Genomic DNA, 16,924 nt, shown 5'->3' with positions numbered 1-16,924 from the left:
GTCAGCACGACCCCCAGCGTCTCTGCTTCCTTGGAGGGGCACTTCCAGGGTCCCAGGACCTCGGAGCTCCAGTCTGAAGCCTTTCCTGCGGGTGGTTGAGAGCCCAGCAGAGAGGCCTGGGCAGGGGACGCTGGGGGCGCGAGCCGTGGAGCGCTGTGACGGGGGGAGACTCTGTGGCCAGTGGGAGATGGCGCATCGGGCCTGGTTCTCCCCAGGGGCCCTGCTGTCTTCACAGCAGCCCCAAACCTGGGATCCAGGGATGGGCCCGCCTGCCCCCTCACTGGCCGGGCCCGAGAGCCCGTGGGACCCAGGCCGGCACGAGGGCGAAGCCATCCCCTCTCTCAGGACTGCAGCCCGTATCTGGTGGACCTGCCTGTGGGCCAGATGGGTGAAGGTCAGCTGAGCCCCGCCGCGTGCCCCCGAGTGTCCGCCGGCCGCTCGGACCAGGGCCGCCGTCTGTAGGGCAGGACTGGGCCTGCCCGTGTTCCTGGGGTGGGGCTCGGGGCATCCCAGACGGGGCGCACAGTCCGCCCGCAGGAGCTGTCGTGGTCCTAGTTACCGTTACTGCCGTCACCACCCATATTCCTTGAGGAAGAGAGTCTGAGGTCTTGGGGTGGAAGTTCCTTTTCCGTCCCTGCTCCTTGGGGGCGGTGCCTCGGCTGGTTGGAGGGGTTCTGAGGTGGGCCCGGGGCCTCAGGGAAGGGGCAGACCTCCGGGGGCTCTCCTGACAGCCGCGGGGCCTGTGTTTGTCCCTGCAGGGCAAGTCCACCGGCACCTAGACCAGCACGAGGTGAGGTACCTGCAGTTCGCCTTCCGCTGGATGAACAACCTGCTGATGCGCGAGGTGCCCCTGCGCTGCACCATCCGCCTGTGGGACACCTACCAGGTGAGCGCCCCTCGCGCCCTCCCTCCCGCGGGTGCCCGCGGCGCCTCACCTCCCGCCGCCTGCTGCTCTGGGTCCGTTTGCGGTGCTCGATTTCGCCTTCGAAGCATCCTCTCCACTGAAATGCCGTCTTTTTAGAGTCCACTTCTGGCGTTCTTGTCATTTGACTAGATGTAAGACAGGGAAAAGAACTTGATGTAGTTTTACCTGTAGCTGGATTTCATCCCACTGTGCAGTTTGCACTTTGGCCGGGGCTCCGGGGCAGGTGTAACTCCAGCGAGACTCTGAGCTGCATGTGCCGGACACACTCACGCTCAGGACTCACACCTTGTCTGTGTTTTGAGTCACTCGTGATAAAGATTTTAAAAAGTCCCCGACAGATTCAGTGCGCTGTGAAGTTTCCTCCTCTCCACAGCGTTTTCTGGAACAAACCACCTTTGTTCCCTTGAGTGTCACGTTGCTTATTCTAACGCCTCTCCCGTTTCTTGGAGATGTTTGCTGAGGCTGAGGCCGTGCCGGGGGTTCCACGCTGGCCTTTCCTCATCCCTCGCGGTGAGCAGGCACCTTGTGTGTACTTGGAGTGGCGTCCCCTCGGAGGCTGGCTTGCATTCTTAACTCAGGGAGGCAAGGTTTTCCTGCACTGGGCGCCAGCCCTTTGTGGGCCTTGGACGGGGCAGCTGCCTTTGGAGGCTGGGAGAGGGAGCCCCAGGCCACGGGCTTCTTCGCGGGGCAGCAGGAGCCCCAGGCGCAGGGTTGGGCTCCCGTGCATGGACGTCCACGAAGACGGCGGTGGGGTCCCGAGGCCCCGAGCAGGCTGGAAGGGCCTCGCCCCCCGGCCTCCTCGTCAATGGAGCCCTTGGTCTAGATGGCACGATCGTCCCGTGGGATGGGGACCTCGAGCTGCTGCCCTGCTGGCCCCCGTGCCCGCCAGCCTTGAGTTCTGAGCACACTTCTCCCAGGTCATCGAGAAGGGTAGCCCAGAGCTTTGTTCCTCACTCCGGCCCGTGTGCCCGGCGCGGGGTGTGTGGCTGTTTCTGTGGCTCTGAAGCCCTGTGTTGTGACTTTGCTTTTCCTTTGTGCAGCTGTGTGTTCTAATGGTGTTGGCTACAGAAATTACGACCGGTCAGTAGCCGCGTCCGAATCCCCCACTTTGGTTTTGCTTTCGTAGGCACTTGACAGCTACAGAATTTCTAGCCACTCACATTTCCTGGGATGTAAAGCCGTTTCGGGGGGGCTGTTTGGTTAAAGTGGCCATTGGCCTGGTGCAATCGATCAGGTCTCAGTTACGTCGCAGGAAACAAAACTTCGTATCCCGTAAATTTTGAACGCTCTGCACTGGTGATGGGTTACACTGAGGTCCTGACCCCCCTCATTAAACACAGAGTCCCCTGTAATACTGTCCCCATTATGAATAAATTGGGTATTAAGTCAGTCGCATTTTGAGGAGCAGAAAATGGACCTGCGCGTCTGTGGTCCTGCACCACTTCACTAAAACTCCTAATAGATATTAGAACTTCAAGCACAATTGTGGCATCTTTATGGAGTTAATTTTCTTGAAATTAAATTTTGTTGTGGATTGACTCATTTGTACCGTGGACTGGTGGTTGAACTGACGGTACCCTCGTCGTAAACCTTTTCGTATCTTAAAAATTGGGGGTATTTCTATTTTACAGGCCCAAGTGACCATGAAATTGTATTGCATCTTTTGGCAATGAAAGTACATAGTAATCGTAGGACGGCAATCGGGTGATTACTCTCCCTTAAACCAGGGTGTTTATTAGCTGGGCCATTACAGGTTTCAGGAACTCTTTAATCCCTTACAAGCAAGGTAGCTTAAAATCCTCTTGGGGCACGTGTCAACAAAAGGCTACCCATAATGTGCCCCAGGCCGTGGACTAGACGATGGCACAAAAACGCATGAGGGGCATTAGTTACAAGGAGGAAGAAAGGCAATTAAAAAGCGCAGATCATCCAGAAGCAGCCGAAGAGCAGGGAGGTGAGCCCTGCCCCCTGGGGGCGTGATGTGCCCCATGCGAGCAGCGCGCGGGGTGCGGGCGCCGTGCAGGCTGCTGTGGTCCAGCTCCCAGAGGGAGCTGGTGCAAAGGGTGCGTCCCACCCGCCATAGCTGGAGCCGACACCTCAAATGAGAGAGAAAACTCTGGGCCCCTGTGCTGTGCTGTGGGTCCACGGCCGCAGGGCTGAGGCCGTCGGGGCAGCCGGGATGCGCTCCGTCCTGCCCGTGTCCTCCCGGCCCTCGCTTCCCCTCTCGTGGGCTCCCCTCCACGCCCCCGCTCCGTGCGGAGGAGGCGTGGGCTCCCTCCCTAGCGAGCGAGGGCCCCGCGGGGCTGACGGGAGGGCACGCGGGTGTTTCCAGGCCACACCTGCCGCCTCCTGCTGCTACCTGGACAGTGAAGTCGAGCCCGGCCCTCTGGGTCCGGCCCCAAGGGCCTGGGGGGCCAGTCCCAGGCTGCGGAGGGCTGGGGCAGCAGGCCGGAAAGCAGCTCGGCTGCGCGTTTCGGGGGCTTGGGCTCCAGGGCACCCTGCCTGCTGGCGGGCACCGAGCGGCGCTTCAGCTCTCGCCCCTCTGCGCTCAGAGCTGTTCTGCGCCTCGAGGCCTGCGTTCCAGCTTCAGCGGGCCTCCCTCGGGGTCTTTGGTTTCACACACCTTCTCTGGAATTGCTTTCCTGTGGAAAAACAGCCACAGATGCGGCTTCTATTTTATTGTAACGTGGGTGGGCCCCGGACGGTGGCCGTGGCTCGGGGCTCGTGGGCCTCTGCGTCCCTGCGAAGCCCAGGGCTGCACCTCGGGCGTCTCCCGGCAGCGGCTGGAGTCCTGGGGAGTGCGTGCGTCCCTGCCAGCGCCCTGGGCGCAGAGGTGGGTCCTAGGGCTGCGCTCTCTCCCCGCGTCCCTGGCTGCACTTTATGTCTGGAGGCCTGGTGGGCACAGGCGACTGACTACAGGGACCGCAACCCCCGACTCCCGGGCCAGCTCCTCCCCCGGCAGTTCCTGGAACAAAAGCCTCCCTTCTGTCTGAGCTGCTTGACCTCCTCCCAGACCATGGGAGTAGGTGTGCCTGTGCACTGTTGAGGAGGGTCCCTGGTCCCCCAGTTGCTCGCTCTCTGGGATATGCGCTGGGGCTGCTGTCCCACCACGCGGGCAAGGACCGCGTGAGCTTCTCCCGGTGTCGGCGGTGCGGCAAACCCCCCTCCCCCACTGTGAGTGGGACTGTCCTCCCCCCCCCCCCCACCAGGGGACCTGCCCGGGAGGAGACAGCCAGAGGGGTCGGCACCTGCTGATCTCCTGAAAGATGGGAGATCGAAGTGCGTTTCCTGGTTTGTATTTCTTTTCTCCTAAATGGCATTAGAATGTCGGCCAGCTCAAGGTTGCTTTAGCTGTTCGGGGTCTTTTGTGGCTCCATACAGATTTTAGGTTTGTTTTTCTGTATCTGTGAAAAATGCCGTTGGAGTTTTGGTAGGGAATGCCTTGCGTCGCTTTGGGTAATACGGACATTTTCACAGTACTGATTCTTTCAGTCCACAAATGAGGAGTGTCTTTCCATTTATTTATGTCTTCTCCAATTTCATCCATCAGTGTTTTTTTTAGTTTTCAGTGAACAGATTTTTCACTTTCTTGGTTAAATTTATTCCGAAGCATTTTGTTTTTGATGCAGTTGTGAATGGGGTGGTTTTCTTAATTTCTCTCTCCAACAGTTCATTGTTCGTGTATAGAAATGCAACCAAGTTCTGTATGTTGATGTTTTTTTTATCCTGCGACTTTACGGAACTTGTCTAAAGGCAATGAAATTATCTCACAGAGGTATCTGCACCCTCATGTTCATGGCAGCCGAGATATGGAACGACCCAAGTGTCCATCGATGGATGAAAAGATAAAGAAATTGTGTGTGTATACACACATACACACACGCACAATGGAACGTTACTCGGACTTTAAAAGGAAGGCCCTCGTGGGCGTGGCCGACGTGGCTTAGGGAAGTTCAGGGGAAGAGGCCGGGCAGCCGGAGGAGGGCATCCCCGGGCAGGAGAGGACGCACCAGAGTGCGAGCCAGGGAGAGAGGCCCCAGGGCAGCAGAAGGCTCTAGGATGACGGGACCACCCAGAGGGGAGCCTCTAGGCACATGTGGGTTTTCCACACTCGAAAAATATGACCAGTGTGACCGAGGAACTGCATTTCTAGTTTGCATTTTGGTTCACGGAGATTTATGTTGAACAGGCCCACCCCGGGTAGCTGCATGCAGCACTGCTCTGTCAGGGACGGGTGGGGTCAGCGGGTCAGGGCCGTGGGCGTCGGGCAGCAGCGGGCAGGTCAGGACCCGTGGGCGTCGGGGAGCAGCGGGCGGTCAGGACCCGTGGGCATCGGGCAGCAGCGGGTAGGTCAGGACCCGTGGGCGTCGGGGAGCAGCGGGCGGTCAGGACCCGTGGGCATCGGGCAGTAGCAGGCAGGTCAGGACCCGTGGGCATCGGGCAGCAGCGGGCAGGTCAGGACCCGTGGGCATCGGGCAGCAGCGGGCAGGTCAGGACCCGTGGGCATCGGGCAGCAGCCGTCAGGTCAGGACCCGTGGGCATTGGGCAGCAGCCATCAGGTCAGGACCCGTGGGCATCGGGCAGCAGCCGTCAGGTGCAGGTCCGGCAGGGCAGTGACTCGAGCCAGCCCTGGGGAGAATGTGAGGAAATGGACTTGGCTGGAGCCCCTTGTCCTCTGAGAGGTGCGCCTGTGCAGGCAGGGGGCTGCGGTGGGAAACCCCGGGCATTTCCAAGCTGACGGGCTTGTCGGTAGAACCGAAGAGGTGGGTGCACCGGGCGGTGGACAGCTCTGCCCCTGTCCCTCCTTCCCCGGCGCCCCGAGGCTGATTCAGAAGGGTGTGCTCCGCTGGGACCTGTCTTGGAGTGAAAAAGAACGTCAGCAGCTTTCTGGAACGGAAATGTGAGAGCCGGGTTCTCAGAACGGTGCTATCTGTTCTCTACGTTCTAGTAACTTCCTTCCTTCCCATTCCGGCTCTCACTGAGGTCTTCCCATCACTGGCTGATACCCATCACTGGCCCCGGGCCACGGGAGGGGGCATCACAGCCTCGTGTCCGCGCAGAGGTGATGATGTGTGTGACTTCAGGAATGGCAGTGGCCCCCGCCCCATCCCGAGGACTGCGGCTTGGGTAGGTGAGGGCGTACGGAGGCTGACGTTTCCCACAACCTAGTGATTGTGTTAGAAGAAAAGGAAAAACTTCCTTTTGCCAGGTGAGTGTTGCAAGGTGGCTTCACTGGCTTAAAGCGTTTATTAAATTCCTTCTTAGTGGCGTCTAAAGGCCGCTGGAGTTCTAATTAAGAATGTATACGTACTGCTCGTGTCCCCGAGTGCGTCTGTAGGGGCCGGCTGTTGACACAGGAGAGGAAACGTGGACACACACACTTGGGGGCCTGGCTGGCGAGCTGCTCCCTTTCTCACCGCCCCTCCCTCCTGGTGCAGGGCCGTCTCACTCGAGCCTCAGAGCAGCCTGGGGTGGTGCTCCCGGCCCTTGGCCCTGGCTCTTGGCACACACGCCGTCAGAGGGAAGTGGCAGGAGGGCATTTTCTACCAATAAAGCTCCGAATCGCTCTTCTGTGGCCAAATGGAACGTAAGGATTTGTTTGGATGTTCCACGTAAGCCCCGTGGATACTGTGACCTCTGGGACTCTGGCAGAACGGACTCCCCATCCTAGCCCAGCGCTGTCCTCATAGCCTTGGGCAGGTCCAGCGTCCTGAAGCTCAGCTCCTAGGGTTGCTGTTGGGACTAAGGAGGAGTTTCTAATGCAAGGATCGGCAGACAGGTCCTGTAAAGGGCGAGGCAGGCAGCATTTGGGGCCCGGGGGCCACGTGGGCTGCACAGCTGCGCTGCTGTTCGGGCTCAGGGGCAGACGCGGCCACGCCAGCCAGACTCGTGGGGAACGGGGTGCTTCCCGCGCGGAGCTTAGAAAGCACCATGCGCGCAGTGGGTGCTGGGTAAGAGCCCTTTTCTTCCCACACCGCTGTCCCCGGTATTTTGTAAACGGTAGAGCTGTACAAATTCTGGGTTCTATTGCCGGGCTGTCACTGTTATCAACCAGTTTTTATAGAAATTGGAACTGGGGTCTCGGAGCTCAAGTGACTTGGCCTCTACGTCATTCCAGCGGCGTGTGGCCCAAGCAGGGCCCCACCACCTGGGCCCCCTCACGTGCCAGGGCCCCCGCTGCCTGCCGCAGAGACCTGCGCGCCCCGAGGCCCTGAGCTGGCTCTGGTCCTGAGATGCCCCGTCTGCTGCGGCAGGCGTGGCCGTTTGCGCCATTTTAGGTGAAGTCTCCCCATTGGCACAGCCTCCCTATCCTTGGAGGCGGCGAGCACGCTGTCGCCAGAGGGGAGGCCAACCCTGCACTTCAACAGACTTCCCGGCCTCCCGGGAAGGAGCCCGGCGGTGTGGGGCCCCTGTGGCCGGCCGGGCCCCGGAGTCACAGTCAGTGCTCGCCTGTTGGGTGCCTGCTGTGGGCCTGGCCCTGTCCTCGGCGCTGGGACCCAGCCACGGAAGAGGTGGGTCCTGATCTCACAGAGCCCGCCTCCCGGTCAGGGAGCCCAAGCAAACCCTGGGGAGAAGGTGGGCCTGGCTGTGTGTGGGGGGGGCGCAGGGCTGTGTAGCCAGGGGCAGCGGGGGGGAGGGAGGTGGTCCGCAGGAGGTGGCCCTGCAGGGGCGCTGCTGTGTGACGGGAGTTTTGGGAGGGGCTCTCAGGGAAGAGCATTTCAGGCTAACGGCGTCCTGAGAGCCCGGCCGGGATGGGGTGGGGGCCGTGTGGAGAGGCCCGCAGGCTGCAGGCGAGAGGCGCGAGCAGAGCTGGATCTGCAGTAATCAGGCACCGCGTGTGACTGTGTCCGATGCCCGGGCATCTCCAGGCTGGGACATCTGGTGAAGGGTACAGTACGGGTGTTTCCAGACTTTGTGTACACCCTGAAGTTTGAAGGTGGAGTCAGAGGGACGGGCTGAAGAGTGGGAGACGCGGCTAGGTCGGGGGATGATTCTGGAAGGGCCTGCAGTGATGCCCACTGCCAGGTGTCCGTGTCCTGCCCTCCTGCGGGCACCGCCCCCTAGTGTGGGCTGCAGGTGGTGACTCACTTCCTACAAGGGGATCCAGCAAGCGTGTGGGGATGTCACCTCTGAGACTGTGACCCCGTCTCTCTGCTCCCACCCTGGCTTGCTCCGAGGGGAGCTGCTGCCATGTTGTCAGCTGCCCAGAGGGGAGGACCCGAGGCTGCCATCAGCCACGAGCCTGGGGACACGAGATGACCACGGCCCCAAGCTGGCCCTGGGCTGAGCCTGTGAGAGGCCCTGAGCCAGAAGACCCAGCCGAAGCAGGTCTGAGCCACGCCGACAGCAAGACGAGGGACGCCTGTCCTGCCCCGGTTCGTGGGGTTTGTCGAGCAGCAGGAGATAATTCATGCATTCGTGTCTCGGTGGCAGGAGATGGTTCAGGCGCGTCTACTGTGTTGGGCAAGATGGGGTGGGATAGACTGGAGAGGGCGTGGGAGGGAGGAGTCCTGTCGGGCTTCCTGTGCTGGAGACGCCTGTTGGCCCTCGAGGGGAGGGGCCCTGGCCAGCCGGCGGAGGCCTGGCACTTGCTCCGGAGACTTGCAGGCAGGTGGCAGGAGGTGGCAGCTGTCGGCGGAGAGGCGGGCTGTGGAGGCCTGCGGCAGATGAAGCCCTCAGCTGGGGCCTTGGAGTTTTCAAACCTGTCCTTGATGTCCACACAGAGTGAGCACGGTGTTGGGGCCCACTAATGCTTTCAGATGAAAAAAAATTTTTTTTGCAAAGGTTGGGAGGCGGGGGTGTGTGCCTTCCCAGAAATAACTTTGAATTTGGAGTTCAGCCTGTCAGTCCATGGAATTGTATTTCAGTTCTCATCGGAAATGCAAGTTAGTTCTACTAGTAACACTCTTCTAAGCCCAAAGGGGGCGTATCTTCTGATGTCCTACGGGCATCTGTCTTTCCTTCTATCCGCTCTTCTTTCCCTCCCTCTCTCCACCCAGCTGCCTGCCCACCAAGTACAATGTGAACCCGGGTGCACAAAAAACAGGGCGGGGTGGGGCTCCGGGACTCCACTGAGACATGCGAGGCAGCATCCCTGCCCCCTAGGGGTCCGCAGCCTGGGGCGGAGGTGGACACGTGATGTAGTTATCGCCTGGGCAGGAAGCGCTGTGATGGAAGTGATGAAGTAGGCGCCGGGGACTTGGGGGGCACCGCACTCTGCCCAGGGGTGCTGAGGAGGCTCCCCGAGGGGACCTTGAGGGTCGGAGGGTGCACGGGGAGTTCTTGCGGAGGCCGGGGCACAGAGCCGGCTCGGAGCGAAGCAGGGGTAGCGTGCACGGGAGGGAGAGCGTGTTCCAAGGCTGGAAGAGGCAGGCGCGCACGGCTTGCACTGCAGGGTCTGTGCTGGGTGTGGTTGTTCCCGGGGTGTTTGGGGGCCGTGAGGGGCGGCAGGCCTACGGTCTCATCCGCGGCGGTGGGCCAGCTCTGTTCCCAGATGGTGACTTGGTTTCCCATCCGTAAAGGAGAACAGAGCCTGCTCCCGTGGCCACGCCTCTAGCTCCACCTGTGATGCTTACCTGGAGCTGTGGCCACACCGCCAGTCCCACCTGCAGCACGACCTGCTACTGTGGCTGCACCTCTAAGCCCACCCGTGAAGAGTCCCCATTGCTGCTGTGAGGGCCGCCTCGGGGCTCTGGTGAAGGCGCCGGGCGCTCAGCTCTCTGTCATGGTTCTCGCCAGCCCCGCATCCTCCCGCTGGGCAGTGGCGGATGGAGCCCTGGGGCCCAGGGGAGGAGCTGGCGGGGCGGCCGGGCATCCTGCCGAAGTGTTCGTGTGGGCGCGGCGGAGGGGCCGGGCGTGCAGGAGGGCCCGGAGCTGCAGGCTCTGCCCCGTTGCTTGTCCAGCCTCGTCTTTGGGTCATTGCTACCTTAGCGACTGGGGCTGCGTTCAGACGATGTGCAGGCCTTCCCGAGGCTCCATCCTCTGTTCCGTGGTCCTGCATTTGCAGGGGTCGTTGGGACCTGCTCTTCGACTCCCGTGGAAGGTGGCCCTGGGCCTTCACACTCCGTGGTGCCCTCAGGAGTGTGGGTTGCGGTGCCTGGTGGTGGAGAGCGCGCTCAGTGCAGAGCCCATGGGGTGCCGAGCAGCATGCCAGCCGCGCGGCCCTCCTGAACCTTCAGGGCTCTGCAGCGCGATTCTCAGGGACTCAGGCGGCGGTGAGCCTGACGGATTGGGTTAATCTAATTAGACCGAGAAGCAGGTCGCCTTACAACATACTTTTTCATAAGCCCATTAAGGTTTGAGGTCGTGAGCATTTCACGTGGGCCCCCCTCCAGGAAGCAGGCGTAGATCACTGTCAGCCGGCGAAGGCAATAGAAAGGAGCATGTTCAGTGAGACTGTGCTGCCTGCTGAGTGTGCGGGGAGGAGCTGGAAGAGGGCTGTACCCCCTGCTCCAGAGCGGCATTAAACCAGCGGCCTGGGGATTTAGGGGTGGTATTGAAGAAGCATGGAGAACGTCCTTAGTGATGCTAAGACTTTCTTTCTTCGTATTTCCATCAGGATGGGTTTATCAGAACTTATTCAGGGCTTGGGGACTGTGGAGATGTCTTCCCTCTGCAGGCCTGGCTCAGGCTGAGTGAGACCTGTGCCACTCAGTCCTTGCTAGGGGTCTGCGCGTCTTGTCACTTCCCTGTAGGTGCACCACCGACCTCCGGTCCTGGCAGGCTGTGGACTCTGGGACAGGCCCCCAGTCCCTTAGCAACCGGTTAGGTGCACCCAGGGGATGACCAGGAACAGCCGGTGAGGGACCGAACCACAGAGAACAGCTGAGGAGGGAGAGACCCCTGGGGACACACGTGCAGCCCACATCTAAGGGCCGGGCCTGGCGTTGGCATCCGACCTGGTCTTCGGGCTCTGGGTGTGGAACTGGGGTGCATGGGCAGAAATGACAGGGGTTCGCATCCAGAACGTGTTCCTGCTGGCTCTGCGTCTCCCTGACACGGTGGCCCCGTCTCCCGGGTTCCGGCTCCCGCGGAGTCACGGTGCTGGCCAACGCTGCCGCGGGCAATCCCCGCGTCCCCCCCGCCCCCCAAAGCGGGGCTGCTGGAGCCCTGGCTGGGTGTCCAGGGTCTCGTGTGCACGCGTTTCAGGTGAGGAGGCTGGAGGCCTCGCGCAGGGTTACACTGAGGGTAATAGCTCTGTAGCGTTTGTGTTCAGCTTTAAAATGACGCGTTTATGAATGTTTTATCCGCACTGTGACCTGAAGTAGCTTGTCTGACATCCTTTGGCCTCTGGACAGAAGGCTCAAGGGGGCTGTTGGAGGAGACCCAGAGGAGACAGGATGTGTCCCTATGCGGTGGCCCCGGGCGCACGGAGAGGGCAAGGAGGCGTCCGGCCTCCAGCCCAGCCCCACCGGCTGCAGAGCCTGGGCGTTCTGCCGGGGCTGGGAAGGGAGTGACGATCCCTGAGGTGTGTCTCTGTGGCCACTGAGCTGGTCACCTGCACTGGGCGTGGCCATCCAGTCCCTCAGCACCTTGGGCGGCGGGAGCGCAGAGGAGGGGCAGCCCCAGGCAGGGAGGGGAGGCCAGGCCAGCATGTTCACAGGGCGCCGGGATGTGCCCTCAGGAGGCTGCTCTGGGAGCTGGCAGCTGTGTGGGACGTGGAGCTGGTGGCGTTTAGAGGGTCTCCGCGTGTGCACGTGCCCTGGGCGGCTGGCTCTGGGAGACGCAGGGGAGAGCGCCCTCCCGTCTGCGGCCATCAGGCTGTGGCATGGGGCTGGGGTCCCTCAGCCGTGCTCAGGCTCAGGCTTCTTTTTGCCGCAGAATCTACTGACGCCCTTTGTTCACCTGCCCTCGGGAGGCCCTCTGTTCAAAAGCCTGGGCTTTGCCCCCGTCTGGCGACCGAAGGGGCTGTGCAGGCATCGTGCGCTTGCCTCTTCCCCGGGCCACTCGGGCTGGGCTTCCCCGTAGGTGTGGGTTGAGGGCAAAAGGAAGGACTCATTCACCTGTGCCTTAAATGAAAGGCTAGATTGCTGTCAGCCCAAGGGGCGAGAGCAGGAATGAGAGACCAGCAGAGGAGGGGCCCAGCTGAGGCCGCCGCCTGGGGAGGAGCTGGCTCCCTGCGTGTGGGCGAGACGGGAAGCCCAGGGGAGGGCCTGCGACTCACATGGCGTGCGTGGACCTTCCGTGGTGACACTTCCGGGGGTCTGCCAGGCCCAGGCAGTGCTGCCCTGGGAAGGACAGAGTTCATCGTTGTTGGGCGAGGAGGGGTGGCATCGGCTCTTTGCTGGCCCGCTTTCGCAGCCCAGATGTGGCCCGGCCCCTCTGGGCTCTCTGGGTGGGCCTGCTGGGAGGCGGGGCCTGATGTGTTCCCCAGCATGTGCACTTGCCCCGCCTCGACCCCTGCCCCTGGTTACACAGGCCTCCTTACCAGGCGGAGGGCAGAGGGCAAAGGGCAGGGTAGACGTGGGATCTCGGGTGCTTGTGATGGCGGCTGGCAGGCCTGAGTGGGGGTGGGACAGGCAGAGTCACAGTAGGCACTGGGACACCTACCCCCGCCGGGCCTTGCTCGTGTGCTGACCCCGTGCCCTTGCAGGACCCCCAGGTGCACGAGGACACTGAATGAGAGTCACCGTCCTTGCCTGGCTCCTCCCCCTGTGAATGCCCTGCGTGGGGCGGGGCGGGGTCGTCTGGTTCGCTGACCCTGGCGCCCCGGCAGGGCACCCGCTGCTCTTTACTCAGGAGCAGTGTTGGGGGTGAGGACGCCTCATGGGTGTGCCGGGGGACACGTGCTGAGAGCTCCTGGCAGACGTCCTGGCCGTCCTCGCAGGGGCGCTTCTCCTGACCACTGTGCCCTGGGTTTACAGACCCTTCTTTACGGGTCTAGCATTGCCCGGTAATTGCCCTGATTTTTACGTCCTCTGGAAGAAACTCAAAAAGTAAAAGTTAGCCTGCGAATTGCTTTCTGGAGCTTGGCCTCGTGCATCCCGAGTGTGGGGAGTATTCTCGAGGTTTCCAGGCCATTTTCCGTGACCTTTTGTTAACGACCACGAGGAGACGGCCGTGGTGCCCTGGGGTGGCCACTCAGTGCGGCTGGTGGGCTTTGGCTTCTTCCTGGGCCCTGGGAGACCAGGCTTTGTGACATGAGGATGGTGTCCTGGGCCAGCCATTGGCTTCCTCTCGCTGTGTGAGCGTCGAGCTTTCCAAATGCTAACCTCGCTCCTCCGCAGACCTCTTTGTACTTAACCGTGAGTGCAGAGAAGCCTGCCGAGCAAGGTACAAGCCTGCCCTGGGGTCACTGAACATCAAGGCCCCCTTGGCTGGCGCCAGTTGCACTGCTGTAGATAAACCTTAGACCACGATTAAATTCCCAGTGGGCCTCCTTCACTGCTTATTTTCTGAAATTTTATATTCTTTTATTTCACCCTGAGAGTATGTTGCAGAAACTTTTTAGAGAAAAGCAAACCCTCCCCCTGACGTAGCTAGCCACTGTGGAAGCACGCTAACGTTTCTTCTGCATCTTTTCTCGGCAGTTTTTAAACGTAGTAATCACGTATTAGATACAGTTTTGCTTTCTGCATTTGTTATACCGCCCCATCATGCCGCTTTTTGTTTTTCTTTTCCCCCTGTATTAGTTCCTAGTCCTACAGCCATCGCTTTAAAGGGTTGCATGATATCCTGATAATATCCTGCCCTGTGGATATACTATCGTCTGCCTAAAGGTGGTGGGTCAGTCTCGCAGTGTAATTACGACTGTGATGTGACCTCTTTGCGTTTAGAGCTTTTTCTGTGTTAATAGTCCCTTAGGACAGATTGCGCAGGAGCGGCCTTACGGGGTGAACGGGCGTGACGGTGTCCAGGGTGCTTGATACGAATCGCTCTGCAGGGGCCTTGCGTGGAGTCGTGACCAGCGATACGTGAGAGTGACGATTTCTTCACCCTTGTCGTCATCAGGCTTTTTAACTAATGTTATTTTTCTTAACTTGACTAAGCAACAGATGGTAATCCCTCGATTCTGGTTTTATTTCTGTGGTTACTGTTAAACTTCTAAAGTTTCGGATATGTTGATCTTTAGTAGCTGCCGTGCTGTGTTTTAAGATAACCTTTTTCTTGGTCCGTGGTTTCTCGGAGGGACATTTTTAAGCTGTAGGGAATCAGTTGAGTGTACCCATCGCTGCCACCGCGTTTGTCTGGGCCCGGGGCCGGGACCCGCAGGACAGGCTGTCGGGAGGGTCAGAGCAGAGGGCATGTGAGCCCAACGCGGACGTGCAGCCGTTCCCCAAGTGGCGGCTGTTTACTCCATTTTTTGGAAGAGAAAACCGAGGTTCAGAGAGGCCGTGATTCGTTCTCTGCGGGTCTCTCCCGCTGACTGTGGCCACTCCGGCCGCCCTCCCTGTGTGCCCAGCTCCTGTTGCCTTGTTTATACCCCGCAGATCTGCTCCCAGGTGCAGCCTCACGGACTCTTTGCTGATGTGGCCGAGACCTCGCGGGGCAGAGGCACTGGCCCCACTCGTCGCGATTCCGGCTGCGCTGCTTCCCCCCTTCTCAGGCCCTCGGAATCCAGGCGTTCCTGTCCCCCTCGTCCGTGGGATAACGACAAAGGCGCCTTGCCTCCTGTTGAAGTCCAGTAGCGGGGCAGGCGACAGGCGCCTCCCGATTGCTGACGCCGCACCGTGATGCCTGCGCTGCGGTGCCGTGGGGAGACGGGCAGGGGTGCTGGCTTCCTGGTCCTTTAAGTCACGCTTCCGCCTGTCATGACCGTGTGAACAGGGGGGCAGGTGGTGTGTGTGGCACAGGCCTGGGGAGTGTGCGCAGGGCTGGGAGCCCTCGGGGCCAGCACCGCCTCTCTGGGGACCAGGCTTCTCGGCCGAGCATGTCCTCAGAGCCTCCCTCCTCTGGACACTGGCCGCCTGTCCCTTGTCCCCATGCCCCCGGTGGCTGTCCCTGCGCCCCTGTCCTTTCTGCTCCCAGGGCCGCATGTCAGAATTGCAGATTTCCTAAAAGGTTTTTTTTTTTTTACCCCTTGCTGCCCAGCATGTCAGAATCAGAGGCCTCCTCTTCCATCGTGAAGTAGTTCGAGTGACATGCAGGTGCTGTTTCTACCTGAGCCCTGGCAGCACCCCACGTGGTGTCCGGTCCGCAGGTGCCTGCCCTGCGGAGCCAGCATGCGTTTCTGGCTTTTATACTTTACAGTAACAGGAGGCATCTTATTATTATTTTGAAGAGGACCATCTACGACTCGCCAAAGTGTGGGTCCTGCATCGAGTGTGGCTCTTCTGTGTCCTGTGACCGCTCAGATGCCGGGAAGTGTCTGCTCCTGGCGCAGAGGCCTGGGGTGGGGGCACTGCGAGCCACCCGGCCTCCAGGGACACCCTCATCCCTAGGTGGGACTCTGGGGTTTGGGGCGCTGGAAGCAGACGCTCATCTGGGCGGGACTGGGGCAGTTCGTGCCCGATGGTTGGACGCCTTCTCTGCACTCATCTGCTCCGTTATGATTTCAGACCCGGTCGCCAGCAGCCAGTCCCCCGTCCCCGGGTCCCGAGCAAGTGCTGGAGGGCTCTCACGGCTGGGCTGCCGCTGCTAAGGGCTCCTGCCTCTGTTTTCGGGAAAAGCTGCTGATGCTTCTGCAGGCGAATAACCGCCAAATTACATGGCAGGGAGGCGCTGTCGGAAAGGGGTGAGCGATTTCGCTCTAAAGCCGCTCGGTAGCCTGTGCTTTCTGGACGCTTTTCTGCTGTGGAGTGTGAATGGCGCCTCCGCCTTCCACTGGCCCAGCGCCTCTCAGATCTCAGCTTGGTGGCGACAAAGGCGGGCTGTCGTCGACGTATCACTGTCGGGGGTCCTGTCTGCCCACTCGAAATATCCTGTACCCCCCCCCAAAATGGCATTCACGGTCATTTAAGGTAGCTGTCGGGATCCCTGGAAGGTGAGCTTCTGGAAGGCACGAGCCTGGTCTTCATCTCTGACACCCTTAGCCACAGTCCTCTGTCCCCTCCAGAGGACCTCAGGGATGACGTGCTCTAGGACTCAGGAGGGCCCAACTTGTTCCCACAACTGCTCCCCCCGCCCCGCCCCGGCTCTTTTCTTTGCCTGGCGGTGGCCCTGCTTTCCGTGGTCCCGAGTCCCCGGGGCTGTGTCCTGTCTGCCCTGGCTGAGCGCCCTCTGCCCTCACAGAGGCTCTGCACTGAGACACCAGGATGGCTCAGCCCCTGGGGACAGTGCATCCACAGCGTTGACCTGTCTCTCCTAGAATTTTATACAAATGGAACCCTCGCAGGATGTGCTGTTTGGCCTCTTTCACGCTTTGTAATTATCTTGAGATTTAGTTACGATATTGCATTATAAGTAAGTTTGTGCCTTTTAATTGCTGAGTCCTCCTTTGTTGTAAAGGAGTGTTTCCTTAAAATCGCTACTCCCTCCGCATCTTGAGGTTACGAGGTGTGACAGGGTATGTCCTCAACCCTCTTTTCTTGGCCGTCAGACAGAACTTACGATGTTCTCTGTGACAGCGATTCTCAGATCCTGGTCCCTGGGGCGCAGCATGGCATCGCCTCGCTAGAAACGCACGTTCTCAGGCCCCACCTGACCCGCTGCATCAGAATCTCCGGGGTGGCCCAGCCACCTGTGTCCCGACAAGGCTGAGGAGACTGGCGCCTGCGCAGGCTGGAGGCTGCTGCTCTGGGACTGCGGGGAGGTCAGGACTTGGTCCTGGTGGTCGCGAGGTTCAATCAGGGACGGCTGGTGGCTCCTGGAACAAAAGCGTCTCATGTCCCGACTGGGTTGCGGGTGTCCTTCCCGCTCTTTTCTGCTCCGTTCCCACATGGGGGCACTGTGGATTCCTGACACAGTGTCTGGTGGCTTCTGTTGCTATCAAGATACAAAATGTAGAAATAGGTGGATGTTATGATATTAACGCGGAGAAGAGCAGGGAAGTTCCACTGTCCCTCACCGTCCTTGTGGGCGAGGAGAGGCACCTAGAGGCGTCCCGAGTCCTGAACGGGG

At 60.4% G+C, this 16,924-nt stretch overlaps 1 protein-coding gene across 1 annotated transcript in view; it reads left to right on the top strand.

The window, feature by feature from the left end:
- TBC1D22A (TBC1 domain family member 22A) overlaps positions 1-16,924 on the top strand; it is a 319,915-nt gene that overhangs the window by 231,805 nt on the left and 71,186 nt on the right. The window contains exon 11 of the mRNA XM_060165087.1: positions 759-886. Coding sequence (XP_060021070.1) covers positions 759-886 — 128 coding nt within the window. The remainder of the gene's footprint in view (positions 1-758; positions 887-16,924) is intronic.

This window comes from Lagenorhynchus albirostris, chromosome 11 (assembly GCF_949774975.1).
Source record: "Lagenorhynchus albirostris chromosome 11, mLagAlb1.1, whole genome shotgun sequence".
In the NCBI taxonomy this organism is placed as follows: Eukaryota; Metazoa; Chordata; class Mammalia; order Artiodactyla; family Delphinidae; genus Lagenorhynchus; species Lagenorhynchus albirostris.
Note: the sequence above shows the minus strand (reverse complement) of the source record. Positions and strands in the feature narration are given on the sequence as shown.